The sequence below is a fragment of the Chiloscyllium punctatum genome, chromosome 5 (assembly GCF_047496795.1).
Source record: "Chiloscyllium punctatum isolate Juve2018m chromosome 5, sChiPun1.3, whole genome shotgun sequence".
NCBI lineage: Eukaryota > Metazoa > Chordata > Chondrichthyes > Orectolobiformes > Hemiscylliidae > Chiloscyllium > Chiloscyllium punctatum.
The window spans coordinates 104,768,821-104,788,366 of NC_092743.1; the positions used below are offsets into that span (position 1 = coordinate 104,768,821).

Consider the following 19,546-nt stretch of genomic DNA (forward strand, 5'->3'; position numbering starts at 1 on the left):
GAGAATATCCAAGAGTACAAAATTAGAACAAGGAGCTTTAGGAGTGAAATAAGGGACAGACTTTCTGATGACCAAAAAGTTGTTTTTGGAGTCCAGATTAGAGTTGGGCATGGGGAGCCTATGGAAATTCTACTGTAGCACATGCCAAAGGGATTGCCTCAAAAGCTAAATTTTCCACTGGGCATTTCCTTTATAGATCTCCCTGAAGGTCTCCACAGAAATGAGAATCTTTGAATGTCCCAAAGAAATTATGTTAGTTCATAAGAAAATGTTAGACAATTAAATAGAGTCATAGAGATGTACAGCATGGAAACAGACCCTTCAGTCCAACCCGTCCATATCCCAATCCTATCTAGTCCCACCTGCCAGCATCTGGCCCATATCCCTGCAAACCCTTCCTATTCACATACCCATCCAAATGCCTTTTAAGTGTTGCAATTGTCCCAGCCTCCACCACTTCCTCTGGCAGCTCATTCCATACACGTACCACCCTCTGCATGAAAAAGTTGCCCAATGGTCTCTTTTATACCTTTCCCTTCTCACCATAAACCTATGCCCTCTAGTTCTGGACTCCTCCACCCCAGGGAAAAGACTTTGTCTATTTATCCTATCCATGCCCCTCATAATTTTGTAAACCTCTAGAAGGTCACCCCTCAACCTCCAACGCACCAGGGAAAACACCCCCAGCCTGTTCAGCCTCTCCCTATAGCTCAAATCCTCCAACCCTGGCAACATCCTTGTGAATCTTTTCTGAACCCTTTCAAGTTTCACAACATCTTTTCAATAGGAAGGAGACCAGAATTGCACACAATGTTCTAACAGTGGCCTAACCAATGTCCTGTACAGCTGCAACATGACCTCCCAACTGCTGTACTCGATACATTGACCAATAAAGGAAAGCATACCAAACGCCTTCTTCACTATCCTATCTACCTGCGACTCCACTTTCAAGAAGCTATGAACCTGCACTCCAAGGTCTCTTTGTTCAGCAACACCTATACACTCCATTAAGTGTATAAGTCTACTAAGATTTACTTTCCCAAAATGCAGCACCTCGCATTTATCTGAATTAAACTCCATCTGCCACTTCTCAGCCCATTGGCCCATCTGATCAAGATCCTGTTATAATCTGAGGTAACCTTCTTCGCTGTCCACGACACCTCCAATTTTGGTGTCATCTGCAAACTTACTAACTGTACCTCTTATGTTAGCATCCAAATCATTTATGTAAATGACAAAAAGTAGAGGACCCAGCACCAATCCTTGAGGCACTCCACTGGTCACAGGCCTCCAGTCTATAAAACAACCCTCCACCACCACCCTCTGTCCTCTAGCTTTGAGCCAGTTCTGTATCCAAATGGCTACGTCTTCCTATATTCCGTGAGATCTAACCTTGCTAACCAGTCTCCCATGGGGAACCTTGTTGAATGCCTTACTGATACTTACACAATCCCCAGATCCCTTATAATCTCTGATGCTGAATGACAACACATTTGTGCACCCTGCACCCTAGGACTCAACAACATACCTACAGTCTGAGACACAATCACCCCCACTGCAGACAAGACACTGTCCTGCAAACACCTCCTCCCACCTCTACACTGACTTGACACACCAAGCTCCCCCACAAACCTGACCCAACCATCAAACCCGTTGCATTGTCGGCACCAAACCCAATCCCCAACCCTGCTGCCTTTGGACTAGACTCCTGACCCATCCTATGCCACCAACATTGGCCCCAACGTCACTCATTGGCCCTTGTCATATTCAGTCTGGTGGCCCAGCTACCATCCTTGACCACCAATTCCCCTTTGCCCACTAAACCAAACTCTAACTAACTTACCCCTACCCTTCCCATCCCCCTGCCAGACCCATTTCTCAATTCCACCCTTCCCTACCCTAAACACTTCCCCGTCCCCTTGCTCCCTACCACTAGCCAGCATCCTGTATCCTTGGAATGCTACTTACCTTGCTGTCTATCCCCCCATCCAAGTGGTATTCAATGTTCCCAGCATCCTACAAAAGATCTGTCAGAATAGAAACACACCTCCACGTTTCTGATGGAATGTCCTCCCAGACATGTGGAGTTCCCTTTTCACATAAAAAAAGAGCCAGAATGGCAAACTTGGTGGGATTACCACTCACCAGAAAAATTTGCCTTAAGGAATCAGTTATGAAATACAAACTAGTTAGAATCCATTATTCCTCCCAGAGAAGATTGTGGACAAAAAGGAATGTCAATTTCAGGTCTAAAGTTGAATAGATTTTGGCTTTATTTGAGGGCATGGAACATGGACCAAAGAAAAGCAAATGCAATTCAGCTACAGGTCACTCAGGGATCTAATAGACATGTAAACTCCTGTTCCAGCTTCAATGTACTTCCTTTCAATTAAGATAATGCTAGCAGTTAAATTCTCATTCAAATGTAATCCTAATGCTGAAACTGATGCAAGATAGAAAAGTTGCCAGAAAAAAAAACACAATGCTAATGAAATCATAACTGAAACCAAGGATACAACTCAAACTCAATTCCAGATCGGAAGTAGGAGGGAAGGTCTGATAGCGCCACCAACTGCACAAACTCCAACACTGGTTTATAATAATAAAAAGTCTAAAAGGTAAAAGGAAATAGAATTATTAGCAAGGCAGTTTTAACGTGGAGATATAAACATCAGGATGTTTTCACTAAATGGAATGCTTACGAGTAAACATAATGCATTTTGTTAAGTAAACTTATAAAATTCTGTTGATAAAATAAGTTTAACATCTGCGATGCTCATCCTCGCCAAGATGAGAAGGACTTAGCTGAAATTCAACATATGTAGCTGACACAAATTTCAAAGTTTTTAATTACATTAGTTCTGATAATGTAATCAAATGCACAAACCCCTCAGAGAACATATTAAAAGTTGTTATTATTGGATCAAGTCACATAACCTACACTAAAGCCTAATCATCAAAACACAGTAAGAAGAATCTTGAATTCCTATTTTCTCATGCCCACTACAAGTTTATTGTCAAAACAAACAAAACCAAAGCTCACCTCTCCTTTTGCATCTGTTGTTCTAGATGTCATGGATGCATCTTCAAATGATGTATTGGAACTTTTTAAATAATTGAAAATATTTTGAGTGCCAGCTTTCAAGCAGAATCCTGGAAACATGACCTCAGAAGCAAACTACGATGAAAAAGTAGAAATACCTTTGTAGTAAAATGCAAGTTTTTCATTCTTTGCTTTCATATCCAGCTGCCTGCCTATAATTTGTAAACTAAATTTAGTGTTCAGAAAGCAACAAAAGTACGCAGGTACGTAAAAAAATTTGGTCTACCATTTAAAATTTTAGACATTGCTAAATTTGTTAAGGTTGATTTCATAAATCTTTAAGTGCTAAATATTTCAGTGTTTGCATAAGACAACACAACAAATTGGGCGGAGTGAGCAAGAAACTATATCAAGTTCAAGTAAATACTTGTCCTGAAAAACAGGATTACCACATCCTGCATGTTTTCCGTCTGCTGTTTCTGACTTCCTTCAGCATAAATAAGGAAGACCGCAATCCCAAAACTGAATTCTAGACTCCAGGCACGATCTGAATAAAATTGTTTACAATTAAAGCATTTTAATTTGTTTTCATGGGAGGTGAATATAACCTTTGTTGCCCATCCCAAATTGTCTTTGAACTTAGTGACCTGTTCTCCCATATCAGAGGGAAATTGCTGTGGGTCTGGAGTCACATGTGAGTCAAAGTAGGCAAGTATGGCAGATTTCCTCCTCTAAAGGACATTAGTGTATAAGGTCTGATGTTTGCTTTAATTGTAAAATTATGGAAATAGTACTGAAGACTTGAGCTCCAGAACTTTCCACATCCCTGGCTGAGCCGTTACATTATAGCCACAACACTGGCATACACCTGGCAATTTAGAAAATTGCCCAGTACACAAAACGTAGGTCAAACCCACCACCTATCAGTCTACTCTCAATTAAGGTAATGGAAAGCGCCATCACATTGCTATCAAGCAGCATCTGCTCAACAATAACCTGCTCAGTGATGCCCAGTGTGGGTTCCTCCAGGGTGACTCAGGTCCTAGTCTCATTACAGCCTGGACAAAACAGTTGATTTCTCAGGTGAAATGAAAGTGTCAGCCCTTGACGTCAAAGTCACATTTGACTGAGTGTGGTGTCAAGGAGCCCTAACAAAACAATCAATGGGAATCATGGGGAAAAGTTTCTACTGATTGGAGTCATACCTGACACACAAAAAGATAGTTATGGTTGTTGGGAGTCAGTCATCTCAGCTTCAGGACGTCTCTGCAGGAGCTCCTCAGGATACAATTCTAGGCTGAACTATCTTCAGCTGCTTCACTGATCTTCCTTCCATCATGATGTCAAAAGTGGGAATGTGTGCTGATGATTGTGCAATCTTCAGCACCTCTTTTGAATCCTCAAATGCTGAAGCAGTCTGCCCAAATGAAGCAAAACCTGGGCAATATTCAGACTTTGGCCGACAGGCGGCAAATAGCATTAGCGCCATACAGCTGCCAGTGACCATTTCTGACGAGAGAATCTACCTACTGCCCCTTGATAGCCTTGTTCCAAATACATAACCACTTCCACCTAGAAAAACAAGGGTAATAGATATTTACTTTGGAACACTACCATCTACAAGTTCTCTTCCAAGTCACTCGCTATTTTGAATCGGAAATAAATTGCCATTCCTTCACTGTTACTCGGTCATAATCCAGGAATTCCCTCCCTAACAGCATTTGGGTGAACCTACAGCACATGGACTGTCATGGGTCAACAAAGCAATTTCCCACCACCTTCTCAAGTGCAACTAGAGATAGGCAATAAATGCTAGCCAGTCAGCATTATTGATCAAGTTGGGAGAGCAGATCTAAAAGAGACTTACAGAATAGCCACAAACATACATGGGGAGAAGTGTTTTTTTTACAAGTTTCACTGACTTTATAACTTCCATAATAAAGCACAAAATCACAAGGGGAAGTTGCATTCACAATGGCACTCGTCCTAAACTTCAGTTAACTGGGTTCTTTGATGATGATGTGCGTTAGTGTCCAACATTGTTTATTTTAGTCTTTATTCCTAGCTTGGTTCTCTTCTATTTTAGAAGCCCCTTCTCTGTCCAACTGATTAAAAACCAACCTTCCACCCTTGTAGCTTCAACCTTGTTTATCATATCACTGAAGGGGGCTCCAGATAAATATTCCCTTGCTGTTTCTTCATCAGCGACCATTCAGATCAAGGTACAACAGCACATGAAGTCGTCCTTTGGCTCATCATTCCCACACCTTGTCCTAATTCACTACTACTTGGAAAGACTGGTTTACAATCTTTACTAGTTAAAAGGCTAACAACCATCATAGGTTTATGCACATTCTAAAAACTTAAACAAAGGATCTTTAATAGTCTGAATTAGTCCTTTACATCGCATAAATTGTGATGGCTCATTCAAACTCAAGCTAACACTCAGTTGAGTTTATCCACCAAAGCTTTGTGGTTACATTACAACACAAATGTTAACAAATATACTTAAGCAAATAAAACTAAGTTCTAACTGTTGTATAATAATATTCAATTCTGCGAATGAACCAGTTGGTCATTTCAAATGACAATCTAAAATGTCCATCACCGAGACACTTTCAGTTCTACATCTTAATTAAATTTAGATACCAGTGGTTGCCATGCTGAGATTTGAACCCATGTCCCAAAGCATAAGCCCAGGGCTCGGGATTACTCGTCCAATGACGTTGCCACCATTTCCCCCCTTAACTCAAGTTTTGTATTTAAACAACTAGACACACAAAAAAGCAACATTCTATTAGCATTTTCAATGTGTCTCAAAGCACATTGAATAAAATTTGTAGCAACTGTACCAGAGACTGAAACGTAGCTATTTTAAAATTACCACACAATGTTTTCAGTTTAAGAGTCAGGCATTCTATCTTTATTCCCATTTTCCCATGGTAAATTTATTTTTCCACATTTATCACTAACATTTAAACTGACAATTTATTCTTAATCTCACTATCTTTAGATCAACCAATTGGAAACGACACTTGTGCATGTTATGGGATCCAGAACATTTTCCTGTCAGTGCAACAGATTTGTAAATTTCAGTTTAAACCAAGTTAAAGACAATGAACAAGATTAAAAAGTCTTTTCAGAGTTATTTTTTGAAATGCAAATCATTGGTCACAAGTTTAATGCATTTTGCTAACTCACAATAATAAAGAACCCCAAACAGGTTACTATCCACAGTGTGTAAAAACAGTGAAACAACAGTTGTACCTTTCGCTCTTTGATGTGAATGTCCCCTCTCCAAATTAGCAATGGATCAATCATGTTCTCAACATTTTCTGGATTTACCACAGTTGCTCCAAGGTTCTCGGAAATTTTCTGCCAACTACAATCAGACAAATGACATTAGGTGTCTGGACCTGGTAATAATAAATTGTAGCTTGAATTGACTACTTACTGGTAACAATTCAAGTTTTATCAAGTAATCATATAAAATATAGAAACAAGTTATTCAGCCCTACAGTCCAAGTCAGCTCTATATCTCACTCAAGTCTTTACCATTATTCCTCATCTCATTCCTACCAGTAAAATTCTCTTTCTCCATCACGTGTTTGTCTCATAACTGTGCTTTTACCTCAATTTCTCCTAGTGTTAGGAAGATCCACATTCTCACCACATTTTGGATAAGGATGTTTTGTCAAAATTCCTCATTTGAATTCTTGGTGACTACCTTATATTGATGTCCTCTAATGTTGCTCTTTCCCACAAGTTGAAACTAAGTCTTACTCTATTAAAGCATTTCAAAAAGTTTATGTCATGCAGAGCTTGTGGCCCCTTTCCCGCATAAAGGTTTGGAGCACATCTCAGCATTATCCAGAAGGTGTAAGACAAGTTTATTGTGATCAGGTCATTAACTGGGTTCGATCAAGACTTCTGGGAGAAAGTACCACCTCCATGAGTTGCAGGCCAATCAAAAGACTTGCGGCCACTGCTGAAACTGCAGCCTCCTTTGATAATCATAAATTGGTGTTTTTTTTTGGGGGGGGGGTGGTTGGGGACACAGTGGAAGGACAATCACAATCAGAAGAACAGTATATGGGTGGGCATTGCTGAGACAGGGAAGAACCTCAATTGAGCTTAGGGTATCCAAACAACAAGCAATTGCAAAGACCGTAGGAAACAGGAACAGGGTTCGGCCATTTGGCCCCTTAAGCCTGCTGCATCATTCAATAGGATCACGGCTAATCCAACATTTCTTACATCCACTTTCCTGTTCTTTCCCCATAATCCTCGATTCCCTTACTGATCAAGAATCTATCAGCCTTAACTTTTCCGAAGGACTCCCCTGACAGCTTTCTGCAGCAAAGAATTCTAAAGACTCTCAACCCTCCAAAAGGTAAGTTCTGTTCCTTCAAGTTTGAAAATTTCTGGAATCCATTTACTACTCCAGTTTTTCCATCCTTCATGAGTCTCATGACAGCTTGCCGGTCTCCTTCCTGTTGGAAAGATGTTGTGAAAAGGTTCAGAAAAGATTTACAAGGATATTGCCAGGGTTGGAGGATTTGAATTATTGGGATAGGTTGAATAGCCTAGGGTTGTTTTCCCTGGAGCTTTGGAGGCTGTGGGGTGACCTTATAGAGGTTTACAAAACCATGAGGGGCATGGATAGGATAAATGGATAAAGTCGTTTCCCTGGGGTGGGGGAGTCCAGAGCTAGAAGGCATAGGTTTAGGTATAAAATAGACCTAAGCGGCACGTTTTCCATGTAGAGAGGGTGGTACTTAAATGGAATGAACTGCCAGGGGAAGTGGTGGAGGCTAGTACAATTGCAACATTTAAAAGGCATCTGGATGGACATATGAATAGGAAGGGTTTGGAGGGATATGGGCCGGGTGCTGCCAGGTGGGATTAGATTGGGTTGGGATATCTGGTTGGCATGGACGGGTTGGACCAAAAAGTCTGTTTCCATGGTGTACGTCTTTATGATTATGACTATAAGAGAAGAAATTCCTCCTCATCTTGGTCTTACTCTCCCAAAACAAAAAGGAGAAACATTCTCTCAGCCTTTACTCTGCCAAACCCCTTAAAAGATCCTGTGTTTCAGGAGATCACTGAGTACAGTCGCAATCTGTTTATCCTTTGCTCATAAGATAATCCCTGCATTCCAGGGATAATCTTCGTCAAGCTTCTCCTAACTGCTTCTAATAAAATAATATCTTCCCTTAAATAAGGGGAACAAAACTGCACACAGTGGTCTCACCAGCACCCAGATTGTTGAGAGGGGTAATTAATTCTACCCAATCACCTGTTTTAAAAAACCTGTCTTAGGTCACCGCATAGTTTCCTGCTTTCAAGTGATCAGAGCACCAAGCTGTTCAACTCCTCCATATGTGGTCAGAAAGTCAGACAAAACCCATAATTTGGTTGCTGGCTTTTAAATATAGTAACAGTTTAACACTTCTTCATATTACCAAACACCATCTCTCAAATCACTCAAAATATTTAAATGGAGTGTTTGTAGATTTATAGGATCAGATTTTACTCTTTATCCAAAATTCCATCCAAAACTAGTAATTAAATATGGATGTAAAAACCATGGTATTGGTTACAAAATTTAGTCAGATTTGGTACAATTTGGTTTGAAAAAAAGGAATATTTTATGGTAATCATAAAATGCCAAGTGCTGCCTTGCTAAAAATATAAAAATCGTTTGACCAAATTTTAAATCCCAGCTTTGTAAACTAGAATACTTTTATTTGCAATCAATGACTTAAACAGAAAATATAGTTTATGATTATTTACAAAGCACACTCGTTCAATATTAACAGAGTGAACCTGTGCAAGTTTTGTAATTCTTACCACTTGCCATTCTTAACCGCAATGATAATTTCTGCTGAATGCCACTCTCTTAGATGCTTAAGTGCACCCACAACAGGAAGCCAGTCTTTCAGCCTAGGAACACCATGATTTGAGACCAGTAGGATTAGATCCAATAACCCTTTACCTGTCAATCAAAAATTAAAAAACACTACAAAATTCAATGCTTCAAATGTGATTTGAGTTTAAGAACAACAGCTCAAAGGCAATAATTTAGCATTGGTGACATTTCATTGCTACCACAAACAATCTTGAGAATCAGTTTTGGCATGTAACTGAAGTTAAAAATATTTACTGATGAAGTTATCCGGCTTAATTAGCTCACAAAAAGTAATACCAAGCATGATCTTAACATTAGACAATAGACAATAGGTGCAGGAGTAGGCCAATCTGCCCTTCTAGCCTGCACCACCATTCAATATGATCATGGCTGATCATCCCTAATCAGTATCCTCTTCCTGCCTTATCTCCATAACCCTTGATTCCACTATCTTTGAGAGATTTATCCAACTCTTTCTTAAATTAATCCAGAGACTGGGCCTCCACTGCCCTCTGGGGCAGAGCATTCCACACAGCCACCACTCTCTGGGTGAAGAAGTTTCTCCTCATCTCTGTCCTAAATGGTCTACCCCTTATTTTTAAGCTGTGTCCTCTGGTTCGGCACTCACCCATCAGTGGAAACATGTTTCCTGCTGCCAGAGTGTCCAATCCTTTCATAATCTTATATGTCTCAATCAGATCCCCTCTCAGTCTTCTAAACTCAAGGGCCCAATTTTAGTCCTAACCATTTTTTTGCCTTGCACATACCTAAAAAAGCTTTTACTATCCTCCTTTATATTATTGGCCAGTTTACCTTCATACCTCATTTTTCCTCTGCGTATTTCCTTCTTAATAATCCTCTGTTGCTCTTTAAAAGCTTCCCAGTCCTCAGTTTTCCCACTTATCTTTGTTATGTTATACTTCTTCTCTTTTAACTTTAGATTGAAAACAAATTGCGATAAGCCATAATAAACTTGCAGTTCTCTCAACTGGAGAATTATTTGCAATTCTGTGCACCAGGATTTAGGGAGGACGTCAAGGCCTTGAACAAAGTGGAACTGTGATTTACTAGAATGATGTTATAGATGAGGAACGTCAGTTCTGTGAAGAGACTGGAGAAGCTAGGATTGCTTTCCTTAGAGCAAAGAAATTTGAAGGTATATTTAAATGAGGTATACAAAATAGTGAGAGGTTTGGATTCACAAGAGAGCCAGTAATCTAAGGACATAAATAAAGCACCGGAGGAGGCGTGATGAGTATCAATGTTATTTATGCCATGGTGTGAAAAGCACTACTTGAAAGAGGACTGGAAGCAGATTTAATAGTCATTGTAAAGGCTTTGTCTATTTTATATGGAAATACAAGTCTGAAAATGTTTTTTATAACAACTTAAACTGGAAGTGTACTGTTCTTTACAAAGTATCAAGTATCATCAGATGTCTTTTTGGGTGGGGGGAGTGTTGGGAGAATACTGCCCAGCCTTTAGTCCCAATTCACGACAGAAATCAAATAGAGGGCACGCGAAGCACATCAAGCCCCTTGAGCCAGGTAAACCATGCACACATAGTGCGGAAGATGACCCTGAGAGCACCTGTCAAAATAAACAAGATGATTCTGAAGCCCAAAATCTAAAAAACATTAATTGAGGCAGAGTACTGGAATTTCCCACAGTGGAAATATTCTTCCACGTAAGTTTGTATTCATGTATTGCGATGAGTTCAAGTCTAGTATTGATTATATTATTTTTAAATATACCTATAACACAGAGGTTAGCTCATATAAAGTATTCCACCCCCATCTGCTTACAAACTACAATATTCAAAATCTGCAGTAAAGCAACAGATTGCCTGAGATCTTAATGGTTTAATTTGCTCTGCTGGACTTCAAGAAATTGGATGTCTTAGGGGTACATCTGTCTTGCAGGTAGAATGTAAAATATTTATATCATCATCTCCTGCAATTCAGAGTAAATTTACATTATCATCTCCTGCTATTAAGAATCAATAAAAGCATTGCAGTTAAAATTCTAACCACACCCTGCAGTTAAAAAAATGATTTACACTAGATCTTGCCATTAAAGAATGATCTACATCACATTGTTTCTGGAAATAATCACTTCACTATATTGTGTCTTGAGTGGCATGTGACTATGGAGGAGTGGTTGGGGGTTGTCTTGTGGCCATTACTGATGGCGATGTAAAATTTTGTATTAAAGGAAGGACTGTTTCCTCGTTCAGAGAGGTATCTTGACACAGCTCCACAAGCATTGTGAAGAGTGTTAAGGGTTTCTCCAAAAGCTTGTACTCGCTTAATAAATTTTGGCTGTTCACAGAAGTTGGCATATTGTAGTTGCATCAAGTGTGAAAGAATCTCAAGAGCAAGAACTTAACATGCCCTTGTAGGAGCTAGCATCATACTTGCTATTTACCTATCCTGCATGGATATCTATAGTTTCAGTTTTACTTTTGTCAGTCTGAACTGCTGTGCTCATGCAGGTTATGGACACAACTGGGAGTAGCTGCATACAATACTTGGACAGGTGTGCTTTCAATGAATTCAGAGACTAAGAGAAAGTGAGGACTGCAGATGCTGGAGACCATGTTGAAAAATGTGGTGCTGGAAAAACACAGCAGGCCAGGCAGCATCCAAGGAGCAGGAGAATCGACGTTTCGGGCACAAGCCATTCCTGAAGAAGGGCTTATGCCCGATACGTCTATTCTCCTGCTCCTCGGATGCTGCCTGGCCTGCTGTGTTTTTCCAGCACCACAATTTTTCAAACATGAATTCAGAGACGTCAGGGGAAAAAAATTGACATTTTCCTCAGCATTTGATAAGGCCAATTGTTCATGACATCAAGTTTCTGGTTCTGAGCCACCAAAGTAGTAATACTAGTTTATGGGAGCAATACGTCTGAAACGTCTTTTTGGTCTTTGGTCGATTGTTGGTAACTGACCATTATGAACAATGGTATTGGAATGACAGAGTGATGACATTACAGCAATTTTACTTAATTATTCTTGGATTATATAAAAATAGCTCTCCAAAATTTAAATACAAGAATGACGTTCTTTAAATATATCAGCCCATGGGCTCTGGGTTCAAGACCCATTCCAGAACCAAGGATAAAAATATAGACTTAACACTTCAGTGTTGTAATGAGAGAATGTAGGATTGTCAGTTGTGCTATCTTTCAAATGGAATTTTAACTCAAGATAATGGACCACTCTCTTGGGTGGAAGTAGGTCATGGTTTTGAGCAGAGGAGATTTCCCTGGTGATAAGACCAATATTTTTTTCTCAACTAACATTGCAAAAAGACAGACCAGAAGTGCTGGAGAAATTCAACAGGTCTGGTAGAATCAATGTTTTGAGTCCAGTGACTCTCCACTTTCTCTCCACAGATGCCGCTAGATCTGCTGATTTTCTCCAGCACTTTAGGTCTGAGTATCAGATTTCCTGTGTCTGCAGTTGTTTGTTTTTTTTAAAATTTTCTTTATGAGTAGAAGACTTTACAAAAAGAGCTGTTAAATCAAACCGAAATCTAGATTGAACAGACCAGCTACCAAATTGAGGATTGCCACAGTTGACAATAATGCAACACCATCACCAGAACCAGAACCAAAACAGAACTGTGAGTAAACCACCTCATTTTCCTATGTGGTTTGGACTCTGATCCACAGACTTCATGCTTTCTTTGCCTGTAGTTATATTGTAGCTTTCATCTACAATATTCTGGAGGAAAAAATCTAAAAAAATCTAATCTAATCTAAAAAAAAAGCTTATCACGTCCGTCTATCTTGTGTGTAAATTAATTTGCGAACGGTTGCATTTAAGGGGGTATAGTTTAAGCTTGCATATTCGTAAGTAATAATATGTTTTTAACACATTAAAAAAGTTTGTTATCTAAATGTGTTTTTATAATCTTGTTCATTGACAAAGCCTGGTGTGTGGTCTTTGATCTGAGATAGTAGTTGCAGTTAGACATTAGCCATCCTACAGATTAAACTGGGCATATGTCATTTTTGTGACAACTTGCAGAATAGCAGAGCTTGATTTCCAGCACAGTACTTTCACCACATACTACATAAAAATTGAATTGTATACTAAAAATGAAACATTTTCTAGGCTATCAATAAAGGGTGGGGAAATGGAACAAATTGGATATGGGGTCAGCAGGGGCAAAACAGGCCAAATATCCTCGTTCCACGCTACAGTATTCCACAGTGGCACTGAGTAACCTTTCTGTTTGGTTTACATCAGGAACTAACATACAAACCCCTGCTCTGTGGTTCAGCAACTTAGTGCTTGACATGCTACTAAATTTATTATTCTTAAATTGCACTCTAGGTATTAGGGAGGGCAATAGTCGAGAAACCAGCATTTAATTAAACTGCAAGTGCCTGCTGACGATCTCTTAGAAATGTTCATACATCACAGAGAAACAGCACTGAATAATGGGTCATCCTTCTCAAAAATATATTGGGAACTTTAATTCTAAAATGGTGTTAATCATTGGATTTGTTGGGTGCTAGATCTCCAGATCCACTCAAGATGGGTAGTACACATTATGTAACAGTAACAACTCCATTCACGGTTTGATTCAAAGAATTCAAGCTTGCTTTAAGGAATTGTGAAGGTAAAGATATTGCACACTGCAGATTATTTACAACTTGATGACAGTCAACACAATGCTTTATGACTGATTTGATTATCAAAACAGCTCCAAATCTTCTCAAAACTCACTAACAGCTCCATTACAACACAAATGCTCCAATGGAAACAATGCTAACAATTACCTGGAGGAGGCAATTTATCTGCTAGTTGATGTAGACCCTCAGCAGCTTCCTCAAATAACCTGCAAAATAAATCAATAGGTTTAACAAAAAAATCTAAATGTTTCCAACATTCCTCAATGTAAGCAAAAGCAATTCATAATACCTCCAAAATAAGTCAATCATTTGTAACACACCACTTTATGAGATGTCACATTTTTGTCTGACCAGCACCATTTTTAAAAAAAATAGTATGTTTTAACGTTATGTCTGTGACAATAGACCCACACTTCAAAGATCCTGATTTTATATTTCACCGTGATAAATTGTGAACCTGAATTCAGAATCTCCAACAACTTCGACCATAAGACATTGGACCAGAAATCAGGCTTAACAGCCCATCGACTCTGCTCCACCATTCAAATATGGTTGATAAGTTTCTCCCTGTTTCGACCCATTACCCTTGATCCCGTTGACAATCAAGAACCTACCTACCTCAGTCTTAAATATACTTAATGACCTGGCCTCCATAGCCTTCTATGGCAATGAATTCCAGAGATTCACCTTTCTCTGGCTGAAGAAGTTTCTCCTTATCTCAGTTCTAAAAGGTCATCCCTTTATTTTACGACTGTGCCCTCGGGTTCTAGTCTTTCCTGTCGATGGAAATATCTTCCCAACATCTACTTTGTCCAGCCCATTCAGTGTTCTGTAAGTTTCAATTAGATCCCCCTTCATCCTTCTAAATTCAGAGTATAGACCCAGGGTACTCAAACATTCCTCATATTTTAGGCTTTTCATTCTTGGGACCATTCTCTGAACATATTCCAGTACATCCTTCCTGAGATTTGGGGCCCAAAACTGCGCACAATACTCAAAATGTGGCCTGACCAGAGTCTTACAGAGCCTCAAAAAGAGCATCTCTGCTTTTATATTCACATCCTCTCAAAATAAATGCCATCATTCTATTTGCCTTCCTAGCTATTGACTCAACCTGCAAGTTTACCTTGGAGGTTCTCGTCCAAGATTCTCAAGTCTCTTTGCACTTCAGACGTCTGAATCTTCTCCCCATTTAGAAAATAGTCTATGCCTCTATTATTCCTACTAACGTGCATGACCTCACACTTTCCCAAGTTGTATTCCATTTGCCACTCTACTAACATGTCCAAATCCTTCAGCAGCCTCCCAAACCTCCTCAATGTTGCCTATCTTTGTATCGTCTGCAAACATAGCCAGTATGCCCTCAGTTCTTTCATCTGAATTGTTAATGTATAAAATGAAAAGTTGTGGTCCCAACACTGAGCCCATGTAGAAAACCACCTGCTATCCTGAGAAAGACCTTTTTATCCCCACTCTCTGCTTTCTGCCAGACAGCCACGCTTCTATCCATGCCAGCACCTTGCCTCTAACACCATGGGCCCTTAGCATATATAGTAGCCTTCTGTGTGGCACCTTGTCAAAGGCCTTCTTGAAGTCCAGGTAGATAATATCCATTGGCACTCCTTGGTCTAAGCTGCTCTTTACTCCCTCAAAGAATTCTAGCAGATTTGTCAGGTATGACCTCCCCTTGATGAAACCATGCTGACTTTGCCTACTTTACTATACACTTCCAAGTATTCAGAAATATTACCCTTCACAACGGATTTTAGGATCTTACCCATGACCGAGGTTTGGCTAATTAGTCTGTAATTTTCCATCTTTTGTCTTACTCCCTTTTTAAACAGGGGTGTCACGTTTATGATTTTCCAGTCCTCTTGGGACCCTCCCTTACTCTAGCGGTTCCTGAAAGACCACCACTAACACCTCCACTATCTCTTCAGTTTTCTCCCTTAGAGTTCTGGGGACTAGTCCATCTGGTCCAGGTGATTTATCCACCTTCAAGCAATTCAATTTTTCTGACATATTCTCCTTGGTGATGGCCATCATACTCAGCTCTGCCCCCTCACTCTCTTAATTAGTGCCATCTCAAAAGTTCAAATAACAGTGAAAGCTGCTAGGACATCAAAAGCTACCCCTCACTCGTCTGACCAATGGTTGCACACTATATGGCTAATTCAGAGGCCTCAGAAGCATTAATTTAATTAAATATCTATAATTAAGAATCTAGAATAGTCCAATATGAAGGACTACACCTCTGTAACCACAAGAAAATTAGTAATTTTAGAAAAGAAAGTTACGTTTCCTTTAGCGTTTTGTTTTGTACACTTCATTTCCAAGGTTTCTGATTTCTCTTTAATTAGAATTTTCACAATTTCTTCCTGTTCCATTGATTCTCAAATGGCTCTTCTCTTCAATATCAGTTATTTATCATTGCCTCACTCCAAAAGCTACTGAAATATTCCATCAGGTCTTGGTTATCTTTGGACTTGGTTTCTCCAAGACCTTCCTTATTGGCCATCCTTTGTTCAGTCCCCATAAATTCGATCTTGTGCAAAACTTAATCTGTCTCCCAGCCTGCAATCATTCAAGGACTTCATTGCATAATGTAGGCTTAGACATTAGCATAGTGTAGCAGTCTGTTAGTACTGTCAGAGGTACTGTCTTTTGTTTAAGATGCGAAACCATGGCAAATACTAGTAAAGCTTAACTAAAATCTACACCTGGGAAGTATTTGGCTGGGAGATTGATGAACTAGATGGGTAAACCACAATTAACTAAACTGACGTTTCTGACCATAGACCCTTTTCAATGTTTAATTACATAAGGAGATACATAAAATATTAGAACTTATGATTGCCAATAATAAAATAATATACAACACTTACTCACTCAGGGACGGCGGTTCTTTAACATCACTGTCCTCTTCCTCATAACTATTTATACTGTTCAGACATTCTTCGATTAATACTGGCAAAGGTTCTTCACAGTCTCTGTCCTCCTCACTGGAACCAATTTCATCCCATTCTGGACTACAGAACTAGAAAAAAATGGGATAGAATTAATAAGGTTTATCTATGAGGACTGTATTGATTTTGCAGCATTTCTGTGCTTTTATGAGAAAACCCATGTTTTCTTCTTGGTTCCCACACAGGGGTCTATGACCAAAACATTTGATTCTAAAGCTCCAAATTAACCTGACATAAAACATTTCTTTACATTCATTTACAGAAGTCACATATCTGGTAAAGTCAGCATTTATTGTCTTTGACAAGGTGGTGGTGAGCCAGCTTTCAGAAATCAACTGGAGCGGCTGTGTCTGCCTTTTAGGAAGAGTTAAGAGTCAACTATATAGGGTCAGTCTAGGTAAGGAAGGCAGGTTTCCAACCCTAAAGAACATTCGTGAAATAGGTCTTACAACAATGTGGTATTTATCATTGGTCACCATTATTAATATAAACTTTTTAATTCTAGATCTCGTAGTCATAGAGCCATAGAGGTGTAAATCAGGTAAACAGACCCTTCGGTCCAACTCGTCCATGCCGACCAGATATCCCAACCCAATCTAGTCCCACCTGCCAACACCTGGCCCATATCCCTCCAAACCCTTCCTATTCATACACCCATCTAGATGCCTTTTAAATGTTGCAATTGTACTAGCCTCCACCACTTCTGCTGGTGGTTCATTCCATACACATACCACCCCCTGCGTGAAAATGTTGCCCCTTAGGTGTCTTTTACCCTCTCACCCTAAACTCATGCCCTCTAGTTCTGGACTCCCCCACCCCAGTGAAAAGACTTTGTCTATTTATCCTATTCATGCCCCTCATGATTTTATAAATCTCTATAAGGTCACCCCTCAGCCTCCGATGCTCCAGGGAAAACAACCCTAGCTTATTTAACCTCTCCCTATAGCTCAAATGCTCCAACCCTGGCAACATCCTTGTAAATCGTTTCTGAACCCTTTCAAGTTTCACAAAATCCATCTGATCATTTAAATTTCCCGCTGTCATGGTTGATTTGAACTCCAGTCCCTAAATCACAAGGCAAGGCTCTGGATTACTAATTCAGTGACAAAGCAATCCTAACATATCTGAATTTTGAACTGATCCATTTGTCTTCATTGCTTTTTTTCAAACTTCACCAGTTTTGCCTCTCTAAACTAAAACCCATCAATAAAAGCAAATTACTGCAGATACTGGAAATCTGAAACAAACCGAGAATGCTGCAGATATGGTGTGACTCTTCAGAATTGTCTCACATATGCAAAATGTTAACTCGATTTCTCTCCACAGATGTTACCAGACCTGCTGACTTTCCCCAGCATTCTGTGTTTGTAACAAAACCCTATTATTATCAACAAAATGAAGAAGTCACAAAACTGATTTCAACTGATGCATAGGAGCTGCAACATCTGATTTCTTTACTTCTGAAACCCATAATCTATCATTATTGCTTCCCAGAAAATTTCAGCCTGTAACACCATTCCATCCTTTAAATTTATTATTTTCTAGGGAAAATGTACCATCATATTCTCAACATCGACTATTTGTAAAATCTTTTCTTCAAATTTCTGCAAGCATTTGGCCAGTTTCATTCATAAAAATAGAAAAACAAAGTTAATGTTTCAAGTTCAATATGATTCTTTATCAGAACTGAAAAGAACTAGAAATGGTACTGTATATGGTTTGATAGAGGGTGCCCAGAACAAAAGTCAAAGAGAGTGCTAATGGCACCAAAGAGATAAGGATACAAAATAGATATGAAAAGGAGAAAATTGGTCTGCTCTTCTCAAAACGTGAACTGTCTTTCCCTCTATGGATGTTGCGGGACCTGCTGAGTTTTTATTTCCGATATCCAACATCTGCAGTATTTTGCTTTCATTATTTCACTGTTTTCACCTTATTGGTAGTTTTAAAAAATATATATAAACAAAAGCAATCAGCTTTGTTTTTTGACTTGTCACATACATACAGTTTTACAAGTTCTTGTCATCCTCACCTGTGAAAAGCCATGTATTGCCTGAATTGCAAAGAACCATTTCTGTGGTGTTGGGCCACCGGATATTGAACAGGCTGCAATATATTAAGCAGACATTATCTAACAGTTTTAAAAAACGTATTTCATGAACAGGCTTAAAACTACAGAGATGTTGCATCCTTTCAAATTAATATTACATTAAAGGCAAAATTCAAAAAGACAACAGAGGAGCTTTCAGAGCTTGACAAAAATAATAGAGGGGAATCAAACAAATTTAATGGAACACTGCAAATTGGAAAGGAAAGCAAAGCCAACTACAGAATCTCTTAACCATCCGACCAAAAACAACCTATAGAATATGGGTGCAATTTGAGGTTCTCTCTCCACATCCAGTAAAAGATACTAGAAAATAAGGAGATGGAGGTCTGTCTGATTTTTCTCTTCCCAGTTAGGTTTTGTTAACAGTACAAAAACTTATACACTACTTTTAATTTCTTAAAATGTCAAAGCAGCTTCTTAGGACTATTCTTTATGTCAACAATTGATACTGAACCACACAGCATGATCTTAGGTTTTCAGGAGCACCTTAAAAAGGAGAGGAAGATAGAGGGGTGAAAAAGTTTAGGGCGACAATTCCAAAACGCGGGTGCTAGACAATTGAAGGCATATTTGTGGTCTTGTGAATTAGAGGTACAAGAGAGATTAAACTTGGAAGAGTTGAAAGATATTGGACGAATACAAAGATCTTGGACAGTTGTAGAGCTGGTGAGTTAGAAATAGAGAAAGCGGAGGCTATGGGGGATTTGAAACAAGGATAAGAAATTTTTAAAAACTTTCTAAGTGATATCAGTTAATTCAGTAGAGACTGAAGATCATACTTGCGCAATTTGCACGGCTCAGATAGCTATTATTAACTTGAAGCTACCAGATACGGTGATTGTTGGTTTAAAACTATCTAGACCAAC

The 19,546-nt window shown here is 39.2% G+C and overlaps 1 protein-coding gene across 2 annotated transcripts in view; it reads right to left on the bottom strand.

Moving 5' to 3' along the window:
* The window catches only part of mtbp (MDM2 binding protein), a 75,626-nt gene that overhangs the window by 49,511 nt on the left and 6,569 nt on the right, over nucleotides 1–19,546 (bottom strand). For both annotated transcript variants that reach the window (XM_072570936.1, XM_072570935.1), the window contains exons 3-9: nucleotides 18,603–18,676; nucleotides 16,490–16,641; nucleotides 13,752–13,810; nucleotides 8,900–9,044; nucleotides 6,311–6,425; nucleotides 3,044–3,178; nucleotides 2,517–2,611 (exon numbers count right to left, since the gene is read on the bottom strand). In XM_072570936.1, coding sequence (XP_072427037.1) covers nucleotides 2,517–2,611; nucleotides 3,044–3,178; nucleotides 6,311–6,425; nucleotides 8,900–9,044; nucleotides 13,752–13,810; nucleotides 16,490–16,641; nucleotides 18,603–18,676 — 775 coding nt within the window. The remainder of the gene's footprint in view (nucleotides 1–2,516; nucleotides 2,612–3,043; nucleotides 3,179–6,310; nucleotides 6,426–8,899; nucleotides 9,045–13,751; nucleotides 13,811–16,489; nucleotides 16,642–18,602; nucleotides 18,677–19,546) is intronic.